At 49.0% G+C, this 17,343-nt stretch overlaps 1 protein-coding gene across 7 annotated transcripts in view; it reads right to left on the minus strand.

The window, feature by feature from the left end:
• Window positions 1-17,343, minus strand: part of ATXN7L1 (ataxin 7 like 1) — a 383,163-nt gene that overhangs the window by 2,919 nt on the left and 362,901 nt on the right. For 3 of the 7 annotated variants that reach the window (XM_063927039.1, XM_063927042.1, XM_063927043.1), the window contains one exon: window positions 11,144-11,287. The exons of 2 other annotated variants lie outside the window; for them this stretch is intronic. In XM_063927039.1, coding sequence (XP_063783109.1) covers window positions 11,204-11,287 — 84 coding nt within the window. In that variant the 3' untranslated portion in view covers window positions 11,144-11,203. Of the gene's footprint in view, window positions 1-11,142; window positions 11,288-17,343 lie in introns of those variants that run through there. 2 more of the 7 variants (XM_063927044.1, XM_063927045.1) reach the window with 1 other exon arrangement.

Here is a 17,343-nt window from a genome sequence, read left to right on the forward strand (position 1 = left end):
CCTAATTTTAGGCCCAAATTCACTCCCGTCTGTAGGAAGTGAAGGAAACGGCCCAGATGGAATTCTTCCGGAGGAGCATTCCTGGACTCACACCAAGATACATACTTCTGCCATATATGGTGCTAATGTTTTGCTGTCACGTCCTTCCTAGCCTTTATCAGAGCAGGAATGACCTCATCCGGAATGCCCTTTTCCGCTAGGATCCGGCGTTCGACCGCCATGCCGTCAAACGCAGCCGCGATAAGTCTTGGAACAGACAGGGCCCCTGTTGTAACAGGTCCCCTCTGAGAGGAAGAGGCCACGGATCTTCTGTGAGCATTTCCTGCAGATCCGGATACCAGGCCCTTCGAGGCCAATCTGGAACAATGAGAATTGTCTGTACTCCTCTTCGTCTTATGATTCTCAATATCTTGGAGATGAGAGGAAGAGGAGGAAACACATAGACCGACTGGAACACCCACGGTGTCACCAGGGCGTCCACTGCTACCGCCTGAGGATCCCTTGACCTGGCGCAATACCTCGGTAGTTTTTTGTTGAGGCGTGACGCCATCATGTCTATCTGAGGCAGTCCCCACTGACTTGCAATCTCTGCAAAGACTTCCTGATGAAGTCCCCACTCTCCTGGATGTAGATCGTGTCTGCTGAGGAAGTCTGCTTCCCAGTTGTCCACTCCCGGAATGAAGACTGCTGTCAGAGCGCTTACATGATTTTCCGCCCAGCGAAGAATCCTGGTGGCTTCTGCCATTGCCACTCTGCTCTTTGTTCCGCCTTGGCGGTTTACATGAGCCACTGCGGTGATGTTGTCTGACTGAATCAGAACCGGTAGGTCGCGAAGCAAATTCTCCGCTTGACGAAGGCCGTTGTATATGGCCCTTAATACCAGTACGTTGATGTGAAGACAAGCCTCCTGGCTTGACCAGAGACCTTGGAAGTTTCTTCCCTGTGTGACTGCTCCCCAACCTCGGAAGCTCGCGTCCGTGGTTACCAGAACCCAGTCCTGAATGCCGAACCTGCGACCCTCTAGAAGGTGAGCACTCTGCAGCCACCACAGGAGAGATACCCTGGCCCTAGGGGACAGGCTAATCATCTGATGAATCTGTAGATGTGACCCGGACCACTTGTCCAGAAGGTCCCACTGAAAAGTCCTCACATGGAACCTGCCGAATGGAATGGCCTCGTAAGACGCCATGGTCTTTCCCAGAACTCGAGTGCAGTGATGCACCGACACCCTTTTTGGCTTCAAGAGGTCCCTGACCACATTCATGAGTTCTTGGGCCTTTTCCATCGGGAGATAAACCCTTTTCTGGTCTGTATCCAGAATCATGCCTAAGAAAGGCAAACGGGTCGTCGGAACCAACTGTGACTTCGGGATATTGAGAATCCAGCCGTGCTGCTGCAACACCCTCAGGGAAAGTGATACGCTGTTCAGCAACTGCTCTCTTGATCTCGCTTTTATTAGGAGATCGTCCAAGTACGGGATAATTGTGACACCCTGCTTGCGCAGGAGCACTATCATTTCCGCCATTACCTTGGTGAAAATCCTTGGGGCCGTGGAAAGCCCAAACGGCAACGTCTGAAATTGGTAATGACAATCCTGTACAGCAAATCTCAGGAACGCCTGATGAGGCGGATATATGGGAACATGAAGGTATGCATCCTTTATGTCCAGGGACACCATATAATCCCCGCCTTCCAGGCTGGCGATGACCGCTCTGTGCGATTCCATCTTGAACTTGAACCTTTTTAAGTATAGGTTTAAGGATTTTAAATTTAAAATGGGTCTGACCGAACCGTCCGGTTTCGGGACCACAAACAGGGTTGAGTAATACCCCATCCCCTGCTGAAGCAGGGGAACTTTGACCACCACTTGTTGAAGACACAATTTTTGAATTGCATTTAAAACTATCTCCCTCTCTGGGAAAGAAGCCGTTAGGGCCGATTTGAAAAACCTGCGAGGAGGCACCTCTTCGAATTCCAGCTTGTAACCCTGGGAAACAATTTCTATTGCCCAGGGATCCACCTGTGAGTGAACCCAGACGTGGCTGAAAAGTCGAAGACGTGCCCCCACTGGGGCGGACTCCCTCAGCGGAGCCCCAGATTTATGCGGTGGATTTTGTAGAGGCCGGTGAGGACTTCTGCTCCTGGGAACTAGCTGTAGTTGGCAGCTTTTTCCCCCTGCCCTTACCTCTGGCAAGAAAGGAAGATCCCCGTGCTCTCTTGGGTTCATGCGACCGAAAGGACTGCATCTGATAATGTGGCGTTTTCTTAGGCTGTGAGAAAACATAAGGCAAAAAAGTTGATTTACCTGCAGTAGCTGTGGAAACTAGGTCCGTGAGACCATCCCCAAACAATTCCTCACCCTTGTAAGGCAAAACCTCCATATGCCTCTTCGAGTCGGCATCACCCGTCCATTGTCGGGTCCATAGGGCTCGTCTAGCAGAAATCGCCATAGCGTTGGCTCTGGAACCCAGTAGGCCAACGTCTCTCTGAGCCTCTCTCATATATAGGACAGCATATTTAATATGACCCAGGGTCAATAATATGGTTTCCTTATCCAGCGTATCTATATCAGCAGATAAGGTATCTGTCCACGCTGCTACAGCGCTACAAACCCAAGCCGATGCTATCGCCGGTCTGAGTAATGTACCAGTATGTGTGTAAATTGACTTCAAGGTAGTCTCCTGCCTGCGATCAGCAGGATCCTTGAGGGTTGCGGTATCTTGAGATGGCAGCGCTACCTTTTTGGATAAGCGTGTCAACGCTTTGTCCACCCTTGGGCAGGATTCCCACCGTCTCCTGTCCTTAGCCGGGAAAGGATATGCCATAAGAATCCTTTTGGGAATCTGCAGTTTTTTGTCTGGAGATTCCCAAGCCTTTTCAAATAACTCGTTCAGCTCATGAGATGGGGGAAAGGTTACCTCAGGTTTCTTTTCCTTATACATGCGCACCCTCGTGTCAGGGACAGAGGGGTCATCTGTGATATGCAACACCTCTTTTATTGCAATAATCATATAATGAATACTTTTAGCCAATTTTGGCTGCAACTTCGCATCATCATAGTCGACACTGGAGTCAGAATCCGTGTCGGTATCAGTGTCTACAACTTGGGATAGTGGGCGCTTTTGAGACCCAGAAGGTCCCTGCGACATAGTAAAAGGCAGGGCTAGACTCCCTGTACATTCCCTGGACTCTGCTTTGTCCAACCTTTTATGTAATAAATTCACATTTGCATTTAAAACATTCCACATATCCACCCAGTCAGGTATCGGCGTTGCCGACGGAGACACCACACTCATTTGCTCCACCTCCTTCCTAGAAGAGCCTTCCGCTTCAGACATGCCGACACACGCGTACCGACACCCCACACACTCAGGGAAATCTCTAATCTGGAGACAGTTCCCCCACAAGGCCCTTAGGTGAGACAGAGAGAGAGAGTATGCCAGCACACACCCAGCGCCAATGACTTTGGAAAAAATTCCCAGATAGCGCTTTTTATATATATATTGATTGCGCCAAATTATGTGCCCCCCCCTTCTTTAAACCCCTCTGTCACCGCGTTCAGCAGGAGAGAGTCCGGGGAGCCAGCTTCTCAGCGTGTGCTGTGGAGAAAATGGCGCTGGTGAGTGCTGAGGGATCAAGCTCCGCCCCCTCAGCGGCGGGCTTCGGTCCCGCTCTAATCCATTCAAAAACTGGCGGGGGATACTCATATACAGCCCACATAGCCAATATATCTATTTTTACCAGTCCTAGAGGAGTAAATTGCTGCCCAGGGCGCCCCCCCCTGCGCCCTGCACCCATCAGTGCCTGCCATGTGTGTTCTGTGTGGGAGCAATGGCGCGTTACTTCAGTGAAGATCTGAAGTCTTCTGCTGCCTCTGAAGTCTTCTTATCTTCTTATACTCACCCGGCTTCTATCTTCCGGCTCTGGGAGGAGGACGGCGGCGCGGCTCCGAGACGAACAGCGAGAAGAGACCTGCGTTCCGACTCCCTCTGGAGCTAATGGTGTCCAGTAGCCTAAGAAGCAGAGCCTAGCATTTAAGTAGGTCTGCTTCTCTCTCCTCAGTCCCTCGATGCAGGGAGCCTGTTGCCAGCAGGCTCCCTGAAAATAAAAAACCTAACAAAATTCTTTCTTTCAGGAAACTCAGGAGAGCTCCCTGTAGTGCACCCAGTCTCCTCTGGGCACAGTATCAAACTGAGGTCTGGAGGAGGGGCATAGAGGGAGGAGCCAGTGCACACCCATATCGAAAGTTCTTTTTAGTGCCCATGTCTCCTGCGGAGCCCGTCTATTCCCCATGGTCCTTACGGAGTCCCCAGCATCCTCTAGGACGTAAGAGAAATAGATTTTAGTGAAGAAAAAAAGTTATGGGAAGTCTTTTTTTTTTTTTTTTTTAATTACATTTATTGAAAATTTGTGTGCACTGATGCTTTTCTTCTTCCTAAATTTCTTTTTATGGGTTCTGCATAGCCTGTATGTTATGCAATTCGAACTAGTTTAGGCTGTAGTAACAATGCTGCATACCAAGGTTTATACATAGAGGTGAAAGCTCAACAGAATAAATAGACATTACTTTCATACAACAATTATCTTTCTATACCTGTATGTCCATTGGAATACAAAAAAGGTTTTCTATATGCAGTGCGGTGTTGCTCTCTGCTGTAGTCTCTGCTGTAGTGCTCCTAGCACAATTTGGTCTTTATCTTGGCACCGAGATACAGACAATAAGAATTTACTTACCGATAATTCTATTTCTCGTAGTCCGTAGTGGATGCTGGGAACTCCGTAAGGACCAGGGGGGGTAGCGGCTCCGCAGGAGACTGGGCACAAAAGTAAAGCTTTAGGACTACCTGGTGTGCACTGGCTCCTCCCCCTATGACCCTACTCCAAGCCTCAGTTAGGATACTGTGCCCGGACGAGCGTACACAATAAGGAAGGATTTATGAATCCCGGGTAAGACTCATACCAGCCACACCAATCACACCGTACAACCTGTGATCTGAACCCAGTTAACAGCATGATAACAGAGGAGCCTCTGGATAGATGGCTCACAACAACAATAACCCGATTTAGTTAACAATAACTATGTACAAGTATTGCAGACAATCCGCACTTGGGATGGGCGCCCAGCATCCACTACGGACTACGAGAAATAGAATTATCGGTAAGTAAATTCTTATTTTCTCTGACGTCCTAGTGGATGCTGGGAACTCCGTAAGGACCATGGGGATTATACCAAAGCTCCCAAACGGGCGGGAGAGTGCGGATGACTCTGCAGCACCGAATGAGAGAACTCCAGGTCCTCCTCAGCCAGGGTATCAAATTTGTAGAATTTAGCAAACGTATTTGCCCCTGACCAAATAGCTGCTCGGCAAAGTTGTAAAGCCGAGACCCCTCGGGCAGCCGCCCAAGATGAGCCCACCTTCCTTGTGGAATGGGCTTTTACAGATTTTGGCTGTGGCAGGCCTGCCACAGAATGTGCAAGCTGAATTGTATTACAAATCCAACGAGCAATAGTCTGCTTAGAAGCAGGAGCACCCAGCTTGTTGGGTGCATACAGGATAAACAGCGAGTCAGATTTTCTGACTCCAGCCGTCCTGGAAACATATATTTTCAGGGCCCTGACTATGTCCAACAACTTGGAGTCCTCCAAGTCACTAGTAGCCGCAGGTACCACAATAGGTTGGTCCAGATGAAACGCTGAAACCACCTTAGGGAGAAAATGAGGACGAGTCCTCAATTCCGCCCTGTCTGAATGGAAGATCAGATAAGGGCTTTTACAGGATAAAGCCGCCAATTCTGACACGCGCCTGGCCTAGGCCAGGGCCAACAGCATGACCACTTTCCATGTGAGATATTTTAACTCCACAGATTCAAGTGGTTCAAACCATTGTGACTTTAGGAACCCCAAAACTACATTGAGATCCCAAGGTGCCACTGGAGGCACAAAAGGAGGCTGTATATGCAGTACCCCTTTTACAAACGTCTGAACTTCAGGAACTGAAGCTAGTTCTTTCTGGAAGAAAATTGACAGGGCCGAAATTTGAACCTTAATGGACCCCAATTTTAGGCCCATAGACACTCCTGTTTGCAGGAAATGCAGGAATCGACCTAGTTGAAATTCCTCCATCGGGGCCTTACTGGCCTCGCACCACGCAACATATTTTCGCCTAATGCGGTGATAATGCTTTGCGGTTACATCCTTCCTGGCTTTGATCAGGGTAGGGATGACTTCATCCGGAATGCCTTTTTCCTTCAGGATCCGGCGTTCAACCGCCCTGCCGTCAAACGCAGCCGCGGTAAGTCTTGGAATAGATAGGGTCCTTGATGGAGCAGGTCCCTTCTTAGAGGTAGAGGCCACGGGTCCTCCGTGAGCATCTCTTGAAGTTCCGGGTACCAAGTCCTTCTTGGCCAATCCGGAGCCACGAGTATAGTTCTTACTCCCCTCCGTCTTAAAATTCTCAATACTTTTGGTAAGAGAGGAAGAGGAGGGAACCCATACACTGACTGGTACACCCACGGTGTTACCAGAGCGTCCACAGCTATTGCCTGAGGGTCCCTTGACCTGGCGCAATACCTGTCCAATTTTTTGTTTAGGCGGGACGCCATCATGTCCACCTTTGGTTTTTCCCAACGGTTTACAATCATGTGGAAGACTTCTGCTGAGGAAGTCTGTTTCCCAGTTGTCCACTCCCGGAATGAACACTGCTGACAATGCTATCACATGATTTTCCGCCCAGCGAAAAATCCTTGCAGCTTCTCTACGTGGGCGACTGCCGTGATGTTGTCCGACTGGATCAGCACCGGCTGACCTTGAAGTAGAGGTCTTGCTTGGCTTAGGGCATTGTAAATGGCCCTTAGCTCCAAGATATTTATGTGAAGTGATGTCTCCAGGCTTGACCACAAGCCCTGGAAATTTCTTCCCTGTGTGACTGCTCCCCAGCCTCGCAGGCTGGCATCCGTGGTCACCAGGACCCAGTCCTGAATGCCGAATCTGCGCCCTCTAGAAGATGAGCACTCTGCAACCACCACAGGAGAGACACCCTTGTCTTTGGTGACAGGGTTATCCGCTGATGCATCTGAAGATGCGATCCGGACCACTTTTCCAGCAGGTCCCACTGGAAAGTTCTTGCGTGGAATCTGCCGAATGGAATTGCTTCGTAGGAAGCCACCATTTTTCCCAGGACCCTTGTGCACTGCTGCACTGACACTTGGCCTGGTTTTAGGAGGTTTCTGACTAGTTCGGATAACTCCCTGGCTTTCTCCTCCTGGAGAAACACCTTTTTCTGGACTGTGTCCAGGATCATCCTTAGGAATAGAAGACGTGTCGTCGGGATCAGCTGCGATTTTGGAATATTAAGAATCCAACCGTGCTGCCGCAACACTACTTGAGATAGTGCTACCCCGACTACCAACCGTTCCCTGGATCTTGCCCTTATCCGGAGATCGTCCAAGTAAGGGATAATTAAAACTCCCTTCCTTCGAAGGAGTATCATCATTTCGGCCATTACTTTGGTAAAGACCCGGGGTGCCGTGGACAAACCAAACGGCAGCGTCTGAAACTGATAGTGACAGTTCTGTACCACAAACCTGAGGTACCCTTGGTGAGAAGGGTAAATTGGGACATGGAGATAAGCATCCTTGATGTCCAGAGACACCATATAATCCCCTTCTTCCAGGTTTGCCATCACCGCTCTGAGTGACTCCATCTTGAATTTGAACCTTTGTATGTAAGTGTTCAAGGATTTCAGATTTAAATTAGGTCTCACCGAGCCGTCCGGCTTCGGTACCACAAACAGCGTGGAATAATACCCCTTTCCCTGTTGTAGGAGGGGTACCTTGATTATCACCTGCTGGGAATACAGCTTGTGAATGGCTTCCCATACCGCCTCCCTGTCGGAGGGAGACGTCGGTAAAGCAGACTTTAGGAAAACGGCGAAGGGGAGACGTCTCGAATTCCAATTTGTACCCCTGAGATACCACCTGAAGGATCCAGGGGTCCCCTGTGAGTGAGCCCACTGCACGCTGAAATTTTTGAGACGGGCCCCCACCGTGCCTGAGTCCGCTTGTAAAGCCCCAGCGTCCTGCTGAGGACTTGGCAGAAAACGGGAGAGGGCTTCTGTTCCTGGGAACTGGCTGTTTGCTGCAGCCTTTTTCCTCTCCCTCTGCCACGGGGCAGAAATGAGGAGCCTTTTGCCCGCTTGCCCTTATGGGGCCCAAAGGACTGCGCCTGATAATACGGCGTCTTCTTATGTTGAGAGGCTACCTGGGGTAAAAATGTGGATTTTCCAGCCGTTGCCGTGGCCACCAGGTCTGTTAGACCTACCCCAAATAACTCCTCCCTTTTATAAGGCGGTACTTCCATATGCCTTTTGGAATCAGCATCACCTGACCACTGTCTTGTCCATAACCCTCTTCTGGCAGAAATGGACAGCGCACTTACTCTTGATGCCAGTCGGCAAATATCCCTCTATGCATCACGCATATATAGAAATGCATCTTTTAAATGCTCTATAGTCAGTAATATACTGTCCCTATCTAGGGTATCAATATTGTCAGTCAGGGAATCCGACCAAGCCACCCCAGCACTGCACATCCAGGCTGAGGCGATTGCTGGTCGCAGTATCACACCCGTGTGAGTGTATATACATTTTAGGATATTTTACGGCTTTCTGTCAGCAGGTTCCTTAAGGGCGGCCGTATCCGGGGACGGTAGTGCCACCTGTTTAGACAAGCGTGTGAGCGCTTTATTCACCCTAGGGGGTGTTTCCCAACGTGCCCTATCCTCTGGCGGGAAGGGGTATGATGCTAATAACTTTTTAGGAATTAACAGTTTTTATCGGGGGAAACCCACGCATCATCACACACTTCATTTAATTCCTCAGATGCAGGAAAAACTACAGGCAGTTTTATTTTTCACCCAACATAATACCCTTTTTAGTGGTACTGGTATTATCAGAAATGTGTAAAAACATTTTCCATAGCCTCAATCATGTAACGTGTGGCCCTACTGGAAGTCACATTCGTCTCTTAATCGTCGACACTGGAGTCAGTATCCGTGTCGGCGTCTGTATCTGCCATCTGCGGTAACGGGCGTTTTAGAGCCCCTGATGGCTTTTGAGACACCTGGACAGGCACAGGCTGAGTCGCCGGCTGTCTCATGTCATCAATCTTTTGTAAAGAGCTGACTCACATAATTCCTTCCATAAGCTCATCCACTCAGATGTCGACTCCCTAGGGGGTGACATCTCTGTTACAGGCAATTGCTCCGCCTCCACCTCATTTTCCTCCTCATACATGTCGACACAACGTACCGACACACAGCACACACACAGGGAATGCTCTGATAGAGGACAGGACCCCACTAGCCCTTTGGGGAGACAGAGGGAGAGTATGCCAGCACACACCAGAGCGCTATATATATATATATATATATATATACACAGGGATAACCTTATATAAGTGTTTTTCCCCTTATAGCTGCTGTATTGTTATACTGCGCCTAATTAGTGCCCCCCTCTCTTTTTTAACCCCTTTCTGTAGTGTAGTAACTGCAGGGGAGAGCCAGGGAGCTTCCCTCCAACGGAGCTGTGAGAGAAAATGGCGCCAGTGTGCTGAGGAGATAGGCTCCGCCCCCTTCTCGGCGGCCTTTTCTCCCGTTTTTCTGTGGAATCTGGCAGGGGTTAAAATTCATCCATATAGCCCTGGGGGCTATATGTGATGTATTTTCGCCAGCCAAGGTGTTTTTATTGCTGCTCAGGGCGCCCCCCCCTAGCGCCCTGCACCCTCAGTGACCGAAGTGTGAAGTGTGCTGAGGAGCAATGGCGCACAGCTGCAGTGCTGTGCGCTACCTTGGTGAAGACAGGATGTCTTCTGCCGCCGATTTTCCGGACCTCTTCTTGCTTCTGGCTCTGTAAGGGGGCCGGCGGCGCGGCTCTGGGACCGAGCTCCGAGGCTGGGCCTGTGTTCGGTCCCTCTGGAGCTAATGGTGTCCAGTAGCCTAAGAAGCCCAATCCACCCTGCACGCAGGTGAGTTCGCTTCTTCTCCCCTTAGTCCCTCGATGCAGTGAGCCTGTTGCCAGCAGGTCTCACTGAAAATAAAAAACCTAAAACTAAACTTTCACTAAGAAGCTCAGGAGAGCCCCTAGTGTGCACCCTTCTCGGCCGGGCACAAAAATCTAACTGAGGCTTGGAGGAGGGTCATAGGGGGAGGAGCCAGTGCACACCAGGTAGTCCTAAAGCTTTACTTTTGTGCCCAGTCTCCTGCGGAGCCGCTACCCCCCCTGGTCCTTACGGAGTTCCCAGCATCCACTAGGACGTCAGAGAAAAGAGTGTTCTAGAGCCGCCAGAGCAGAGAGTGACACCCCAGGCAGGAAAGAGGAAATGCATGGTTTGTGACAGATGTAGGGTGCTTAAATGAACAGTATGGGGGGAATTCAAATGTTTGAAAAGTCGGTTAGGTGTCTATTTTTTCCTGTATAGTAGATAGGAAAAATAGACACCTAACTGACTTTTCAAACAATTGAATACCCCCTATGTATGGTACAATATATATATTTATTTTTGCTGCGTGCTTTGGTATCCTCCTACAAAAATCGGTACAGTATGTTAAATTACCCTGATATAAGCTCTAACAGGATAAAGGCTGAAGTTAATTTGCTCTAAAAGGCACTGTGTAATACGATGTAGCTATACAAATAAATGATAAGAATACTGTATACATCTAAAAGATCAACCTGTTACTGCCCAGCTGCTTTAGAACAGGGAGTCAAATACTGTCCATTTTTTAATTATTAATACTAGTCACGTCTCTATAGGACGGTCCTCCTATTAAGGGGTAATTCTGCCGATATGAACAAATCAGTACTCCAGGGAAAACAGACATCATAGCTCTACTATAGTTTGATTACCAGCCAGAGTACTAATCAGGCTGAGCTAAATACTATAATAGGTAAACCAGCGTCTGGTGATGTCTATGCGTTCCAGACTTCAGGCTGTAATTGACTGCAAAGGATTTGCAACAAAGTATTAAAAAGTGAAAGTTTGATTTAGGATTGTTTAGTTTGTCCCATTACTTTTGGTCCCTTAAAAAGTGGGAGGCACATATAGAAACCGTTGTAATTCCTACACCGTTCACCTGATTTGGATGTAAATACCCTCAAATTAAAGCGGAAAGTCTCCAGTTAAAGGACATCTTGATGGTTTCATTTCAAATCCATTGTGGTGGCGTATAGAGCCCAAAATATGAGAACTGTGTCGATGTACCATTATTTATGGGCCTGACTGTACCTGTCTATAGACCAAAGACGTTGTTATTAAATATACCAACTTAGAAAATTTAGTTTTAATTGAACAAAATACATACACTCCCCAACTCCCTAGTTAAGTAAGGGGTAGAGCTTAAACGTTATGAATACAGAAACTGACATTTCTAAATGAGTGCCTGTGCAAATGTGCTTAAAAATAAGAATTTACTTACCGATAATTCTATTTCTCGGAGTCCGTAGTGGATGCTGGGGTTCCTGAAAGGACCATGGGGAATAGCGGCTCCGCAGGAGACAGGGCACAAAAAGTAAAGCTTTCCGATCAGGTGGTGTGCACTGGCTCCTCCCCCTATGACCCTCCTCCAGACTCCAGTTAGGTACTGTGCCCGGACGAGCGTACACAATAAGGGAGGAATTTTGAATCCCGGGTAAGACTCATACCAGCCACACCAATCACACTGTACAACCTGTGATCTGAACCCAGTTAACAGTATGATAACAGCGGAGCCTCTGAAAAGATGGCTCACAACAACAATAACCCGATTTAGTTAGCAATAACTATGTACAAGTATTGCAGATAATCCGCACTTGGGATGGGCGCCCAGCATCCACTACGGACTCCGAGAAATAGAATTATCGGTAAGTAAATTCTTATTTTCTCTATCGTCCTTGTGGATGCTGGGGTTCCTGAAAGGACCATGGGGATTATACCAAAGCTCCCAAACGGGCGGGAGAGTGCGGATGACTCTGCAGCACCGAATGAGAGAACTCCAGGTCCTCTTTTGCCAGGGTATCAAATTTGTAGAATTTTACAAACGTGTTCTCCCCCGACCACGTAGCTGCTCGGCAAAATTGTAATGCCGAGACCCCTCGGGCAGCCGCCCAAGATGAGCCCACCTTCCTTGTGGAATGGGCCTTAACAGATTTAGACTGTGGCAGGCCTGCCACAGAATGTGCAAGTTGAATTGTGCTACCAATCCCACGAGCAATCGACTGCTTAGAAGCAGAAGCACCCAGCATTGTTGGGTGCATACAGGATAAACAGCAAGTCAGATTTCCTGACTCCAGCCAACCTGGAAACTATATTTTCAGGGCCCTGATAACATCCAGCAACTTGGAGTCCTCCAAGTCCCTAGTAGCCGCAGGTACCACAATAAGCTGGTTCAGGTGAAACGCTGACACCACCTTAAGGAGAAACTGGGGACGAGTCCGCAGCTTTGCTCTGTCCGAATGGACAATCAGATATGGCTTTGTGAGATAAAGCCGCCAATTCTGACACTCGCCTGGCCGAGGCCAGGACCAACAGCATGGTCATTTTCCATGTGAGATATATCAAATCCACAGATTTGAGTTGTTTAAACCAATGTGATTTTTTAGGAATCCCAAAACTACGTTGAGATCGCCCAGTGCCACTGGAGACATCAAAGGGGCTGTATATGCAGTACTCCCTTAACAACTTCTGGACTTCAGGAACTGAAGCCAATTTCTTTCTGGAAGAAAATCAACAGGCCGAAATTTGAACCTTAATGGACCCAATTTGAGACCCATAGACACTCCTGTTTGCAGGAAATGTAGAAATTAACCTAGTTGAAATTCTTCCGTGGAGCCTTCCTGGACTCACACCCTGGCACATATTTTCACCTAAGTGGTGATAATGTTGTGCGGTCACCTCCTTCCTGGCTCTGACCAGGGTAGGGATGACCTCTTCCGGAATGCCTCTTTCCCTTAGGATCCGGCGTTCACCCGCCTTGGCGTCAACGCAGCTGCGGTAAGTCCCGGAACAGACACGGTTCTTGCCGAATCAAGACCCTTCTTAGTATCTCTTGAAGTTCCGGGAACCAAGTCCTTCTTGGCCAAACCGGAGCCACGAGTATAGTTCTTACTCCTCTCCTTCCTATCATTTTCAATACATTGGGTATGAAAAGCAGAGGATGGAACACATACACCGACTGGTACACCGACGGTGTTACCAGAGCGTCCCAGCTATTGCCTGAGTGTCTCTTGACCTGGCGCTTCAGGTGGGACGCCATCATAACCACCTTTGGTCTTTCCCAACGGTTTACAATCATGTGGAAACTTCCAGATTAAGTTTCCACTTTTCCGGGTGGAATTCATTTATGCTGAGGAAATCTTCCCAGTTGCCCACTCCCGGAATGAACACTGCTGACAGTGTTATCACATGATTTTCCGCCCAGCGAAGAATCCTTGCTGTCATTGCCCTCCTGCTTCTTGTGTCGCCCCGTCTGATAACGTGGGCGACCGCCATGATGATGTCCTACTGGATCAGCACCGGTTGACTTTGAAGCAGGAGTCTTCCTAGGCTCAGAGCATTGTAAATTGCCCTTAGCTCCAATATATTCATGTGGAGAGAAGTCTCCAGACTTGACCACACTTCCTTGGAATTTTTTTTCCCTGTGTGACTACTCCCCAGCCTCTCAGGCTGGTATCCGTGGTCCCCAGAACACAGTCCTGAATGCTGAGTGTGCTGCCCTCTAAAAGATGAGCACTCTGCAGCCCCCACAGAAGAGACACCCTTGTCCTTGGAGACAGGATTATCCGCTGATGCATCTGAAAATGCGATCCGGACCATTCGTCCAGCAAATCCCCTGAGATCTGCCGAATGGAATCGCTTCGTAAGAAGCCACCATTTTTCCCAGGACTCCTGTGCATTGATGCACTGATACTTGGCCTGGTTTTAGGAGGTTTCTGACTAGGTCGAATAACTCCTTGGCTTTTTCCTCCCGGAGGAACACCTTTTTCTGGACTATGCCCAGAATCATTCCTAGGAACAGCAGACGTATCGTCGGAAAACAGCTGCGATTCTTGGAATATTTAGAATCCAGTCGTGCTGTCGTAGAACTACTTTAGATAGTGCTCGTCCGACCTCCAACTGTTCTCTGGAACTTGCCCTTTTCAGGATATCGTCCAAGTAAGGGATAATTTAGATGCCTTTTTTCTTTGAAGAAACATCTTTTCGGCCATTACCTTGGTAAAAGGCCCGGGGTGCCGTGGATAATTCAAACGGCATCGTCTGAAACTGATATTGACAGTTCTGTACCACGAACCAGAGGTACCCTTGTTGAGAAGGGCAAATTTGGACATGGAGGTAATCCTTGATGTCCAGGGACACCATATAGTCCCCTTTTTTCCGGTTCGCTATCACTGCTCTGAGTGACTCCATCTCGATTTGAACCTTTTATGTAAGTGTTCAAAGATTTCAGTTTAGACTATGTCTCACCAAGCCGTCTGGCGTCAGTACCACAATATAGTGTGGAAAAATAATACCCTTTTCCTTGTTGTAGGAGGGGTACTTTGATTTATCACCTGCTGGATATACAGCTTGTGAATTGTTTCCAATGCTGCCTCCCTGTCGGAGGGAGCCGTTGGTAAAGCAGACTTCAGAAAACTGCGAGGAGAAGATTTCTCGACTCTCCAATCTGTACCCCTGGGATAATACTTGTACTATCTAGGGGTCAACCTGCGAGTGATCCCACTGCGCGCTGAGACTCTTGAGACTACCCCCCCACCTTGAGTCCGCTTGCATGGCCCCAGCGTCATGCTGAGGACTTGGCAGACGCGGTGGAGGGCTTCTTTTCCTGGGAAGGGGCTGCCTGCTGCAGTCTACTTCCCTTACCTCTATGTCTGGGCAGATATGACTGGCCTTTTGCCTGCATGCCCTCATGGGAAAGGAAGGATTGAGGCTGAAAAGACGGTGTCTTTTTCAGCTGAGATGTAACTTGGGGTAAAAAGGTTGGATTTCCCAGCTGTTGCCGTGGTCCCCAGGTCCGATGGACCGACCCCAACTAACTCCTTCCCTTTATACGGCAATACTTCCATGTGCCGTATGGGATCTGTATCACCTGACCACTGTCGTGTCCATGACATCTTCTGGGTGATATGGACAACGTACTTATCTTGATGCCAGAGAGCAAATATCCCTCTGTGCATCTCACGTACATATATATAGAATGCATCCTATTAAATGCTCTATATGAATAAAATATTTTCAGTCAGGGAATCCGACCAAGCCAACCCAGCACTGCATCTCCAGGCTGATGGCGATCGCTGGTCGCAGTATAACCACCGTATGTGTGTATATACTTTTTAGGATATCTTTCCAGCTTCCTATCAGCTGGCTCCTTGAGGGCGGCCGTATCTGGAGACGGTAACGCCACTTGATAAGCGTGTGAGCGCCTTATCACCCTAAGGGGTGTTTCCCAACGCGCCCTAATTTCTGGCGGGAAAGGGTATAACGCCAATATTTGCTATCGGGGTAACCCCACGCATCATCACACACTTCATTTTATTTTATCTGATTCAGGAAAAACTACAGGTAGTTTTTTCACTCCCACATAATACCCTTTTTTGTGGTACTTGTAGTATCAGAAATATGCAACACCTCCTTCATTGCCCTTAACGTGTGGCCCTAATGAGAAATACGTTTGTTTATTCACCGTCGACACTGGATTCAGTGTCCGTGTCTGTGTCTGTGTCGACCGACTGAGGTAAATGGGCGTTTTTAACGCCCCTGACGGTGTTTCTGAGACGCCTGGACCGGTACTAATAGTTTGTCGGCCGTCTCACGTCGTCAACCGACCTTGCAGCGTGTTGACATTCTCACGTAATTCCCTAAATAAGCCATCCATTCCGGTGTCGACTCCCTAGAGAGTGACATCACCATTACAGGCAATTTCTCCGCCTCCTCACCAACATCGTCCTCATACATGTCGACACACACGTACCGACACACAGCACACACACCGGGAATGCTCTGACAGAGGACAGGACCCACACTAGCCCTTTGGGGAGACAGAGGGAGAGTTTGCCAGCACACACCAAAACGCTATAATTATATAGGGACAACCTTATATAAGTGTTTTCCCTTATAGCATCTTTATATATATCTCAATATCGCCAAAATCAGTGCCCCCCCTCTCTGTTTTAACCCTGTTTCTGTAGTGCAGTGCAGGGGAGAGCCTGGGAGCCTTCTCTCCAGGCTTTCTGTGAGAGAAAATGGCACTGTGTGCTGAGGAGATAGGCCCCGCCCCTTTTTCGGCGGGCTCGTCTCCCGCTATTTAGTGAATCTTGGCAGGGGTTAAATATCTCCATATAGCCTCTGGGGGCTATATGTGAGGTATTTTTCGCCAAAAAAGGTTTTCATTTGCCTCCCAGGGCGCCCCCCTCCCAGCGCCCTGCACCCTCAGTGACTGCCGTGTGAAGTGTGCTGAGAGGAAAATGGCGCACAGCTGCAGTGCTGTGCGCTACCTTTAGAAGACTGCAGGAGTCTTCAGCCGCCGATTCTGGACCTCTTCTTACTTCAGCATCTGCAAGGGGGCCGGCGGCGCGGCTCCGGTGACCATCCAGGCTGTACCTGTGATCGTCCCTCTGGAGCTGATGTCCAGTAGCCAAGAAGCCAATCCATCCTGCACGCAGGTGAGTTCACTCCTTCTCCCCTAAGTCCCTCGTTGCAGTGATCCTGTTGCCAGCAGGACTCACTGTAAAATAAAAAACCTAAGCTAAACTTTCTCTAAGCAGCTCTTTAGGAGAGCCACCTAGATTGCACCCTTCTCGGCCGGGCACAAAAATCTAACTGGAGTCTGGAGGAGGGTCATAGGGGGAGGAGCCAGTGCACACCACCTGATCGGAAAGCTTTACTTTTTGTGCCCTGTCTCCTGCGGAGCCGCTATTCCCCATGGTCCTTTCAGGAACCCCAGCATCCACAAGGACGATAGAGAAAAATCATGAGTGTAGGGATTTTTTATCACACAGTATAGGAGTAGTGGTCTGATCGGTGGCAACAATCAGACTCTTAAGGTGGGTACACACTAGTAGATATATCTGCAGATCAATTGATCTGCAGATATATCTATGTACGGATCGGGCAGTGTGCTGTGCATACACACTGCCCGATCCGTCGGGGGACTGACGTCATGAACTGGGCGGGCAGGCGCCCGCCCAGTTCACCTTTCAATCACCGCCGGCCGCCGCAGCATGTGTACGGGTGGTCGGACGACCGCCCCGTACACACACAGCGAAGCGCCAATATATCGTTAGATATATTGGCCGTCGGCTGTGCTGCGCAGCC

This window comes from Pseudophryne corroboree, chromosome 6 (assembly GCF_028390025.1).
Source record: "Pseudophryne corroboree isolate aPseCor3 chromosome 6, aPseCor3.hap2, whole genome shotgun sequence".
Classification (NCBI taxonomy): Eukaryota; Metazoa; Chordata; class Amphibia; order Anura; family Myobatrachidae; genus Pseudophryne; species Pseudophryne corroboree.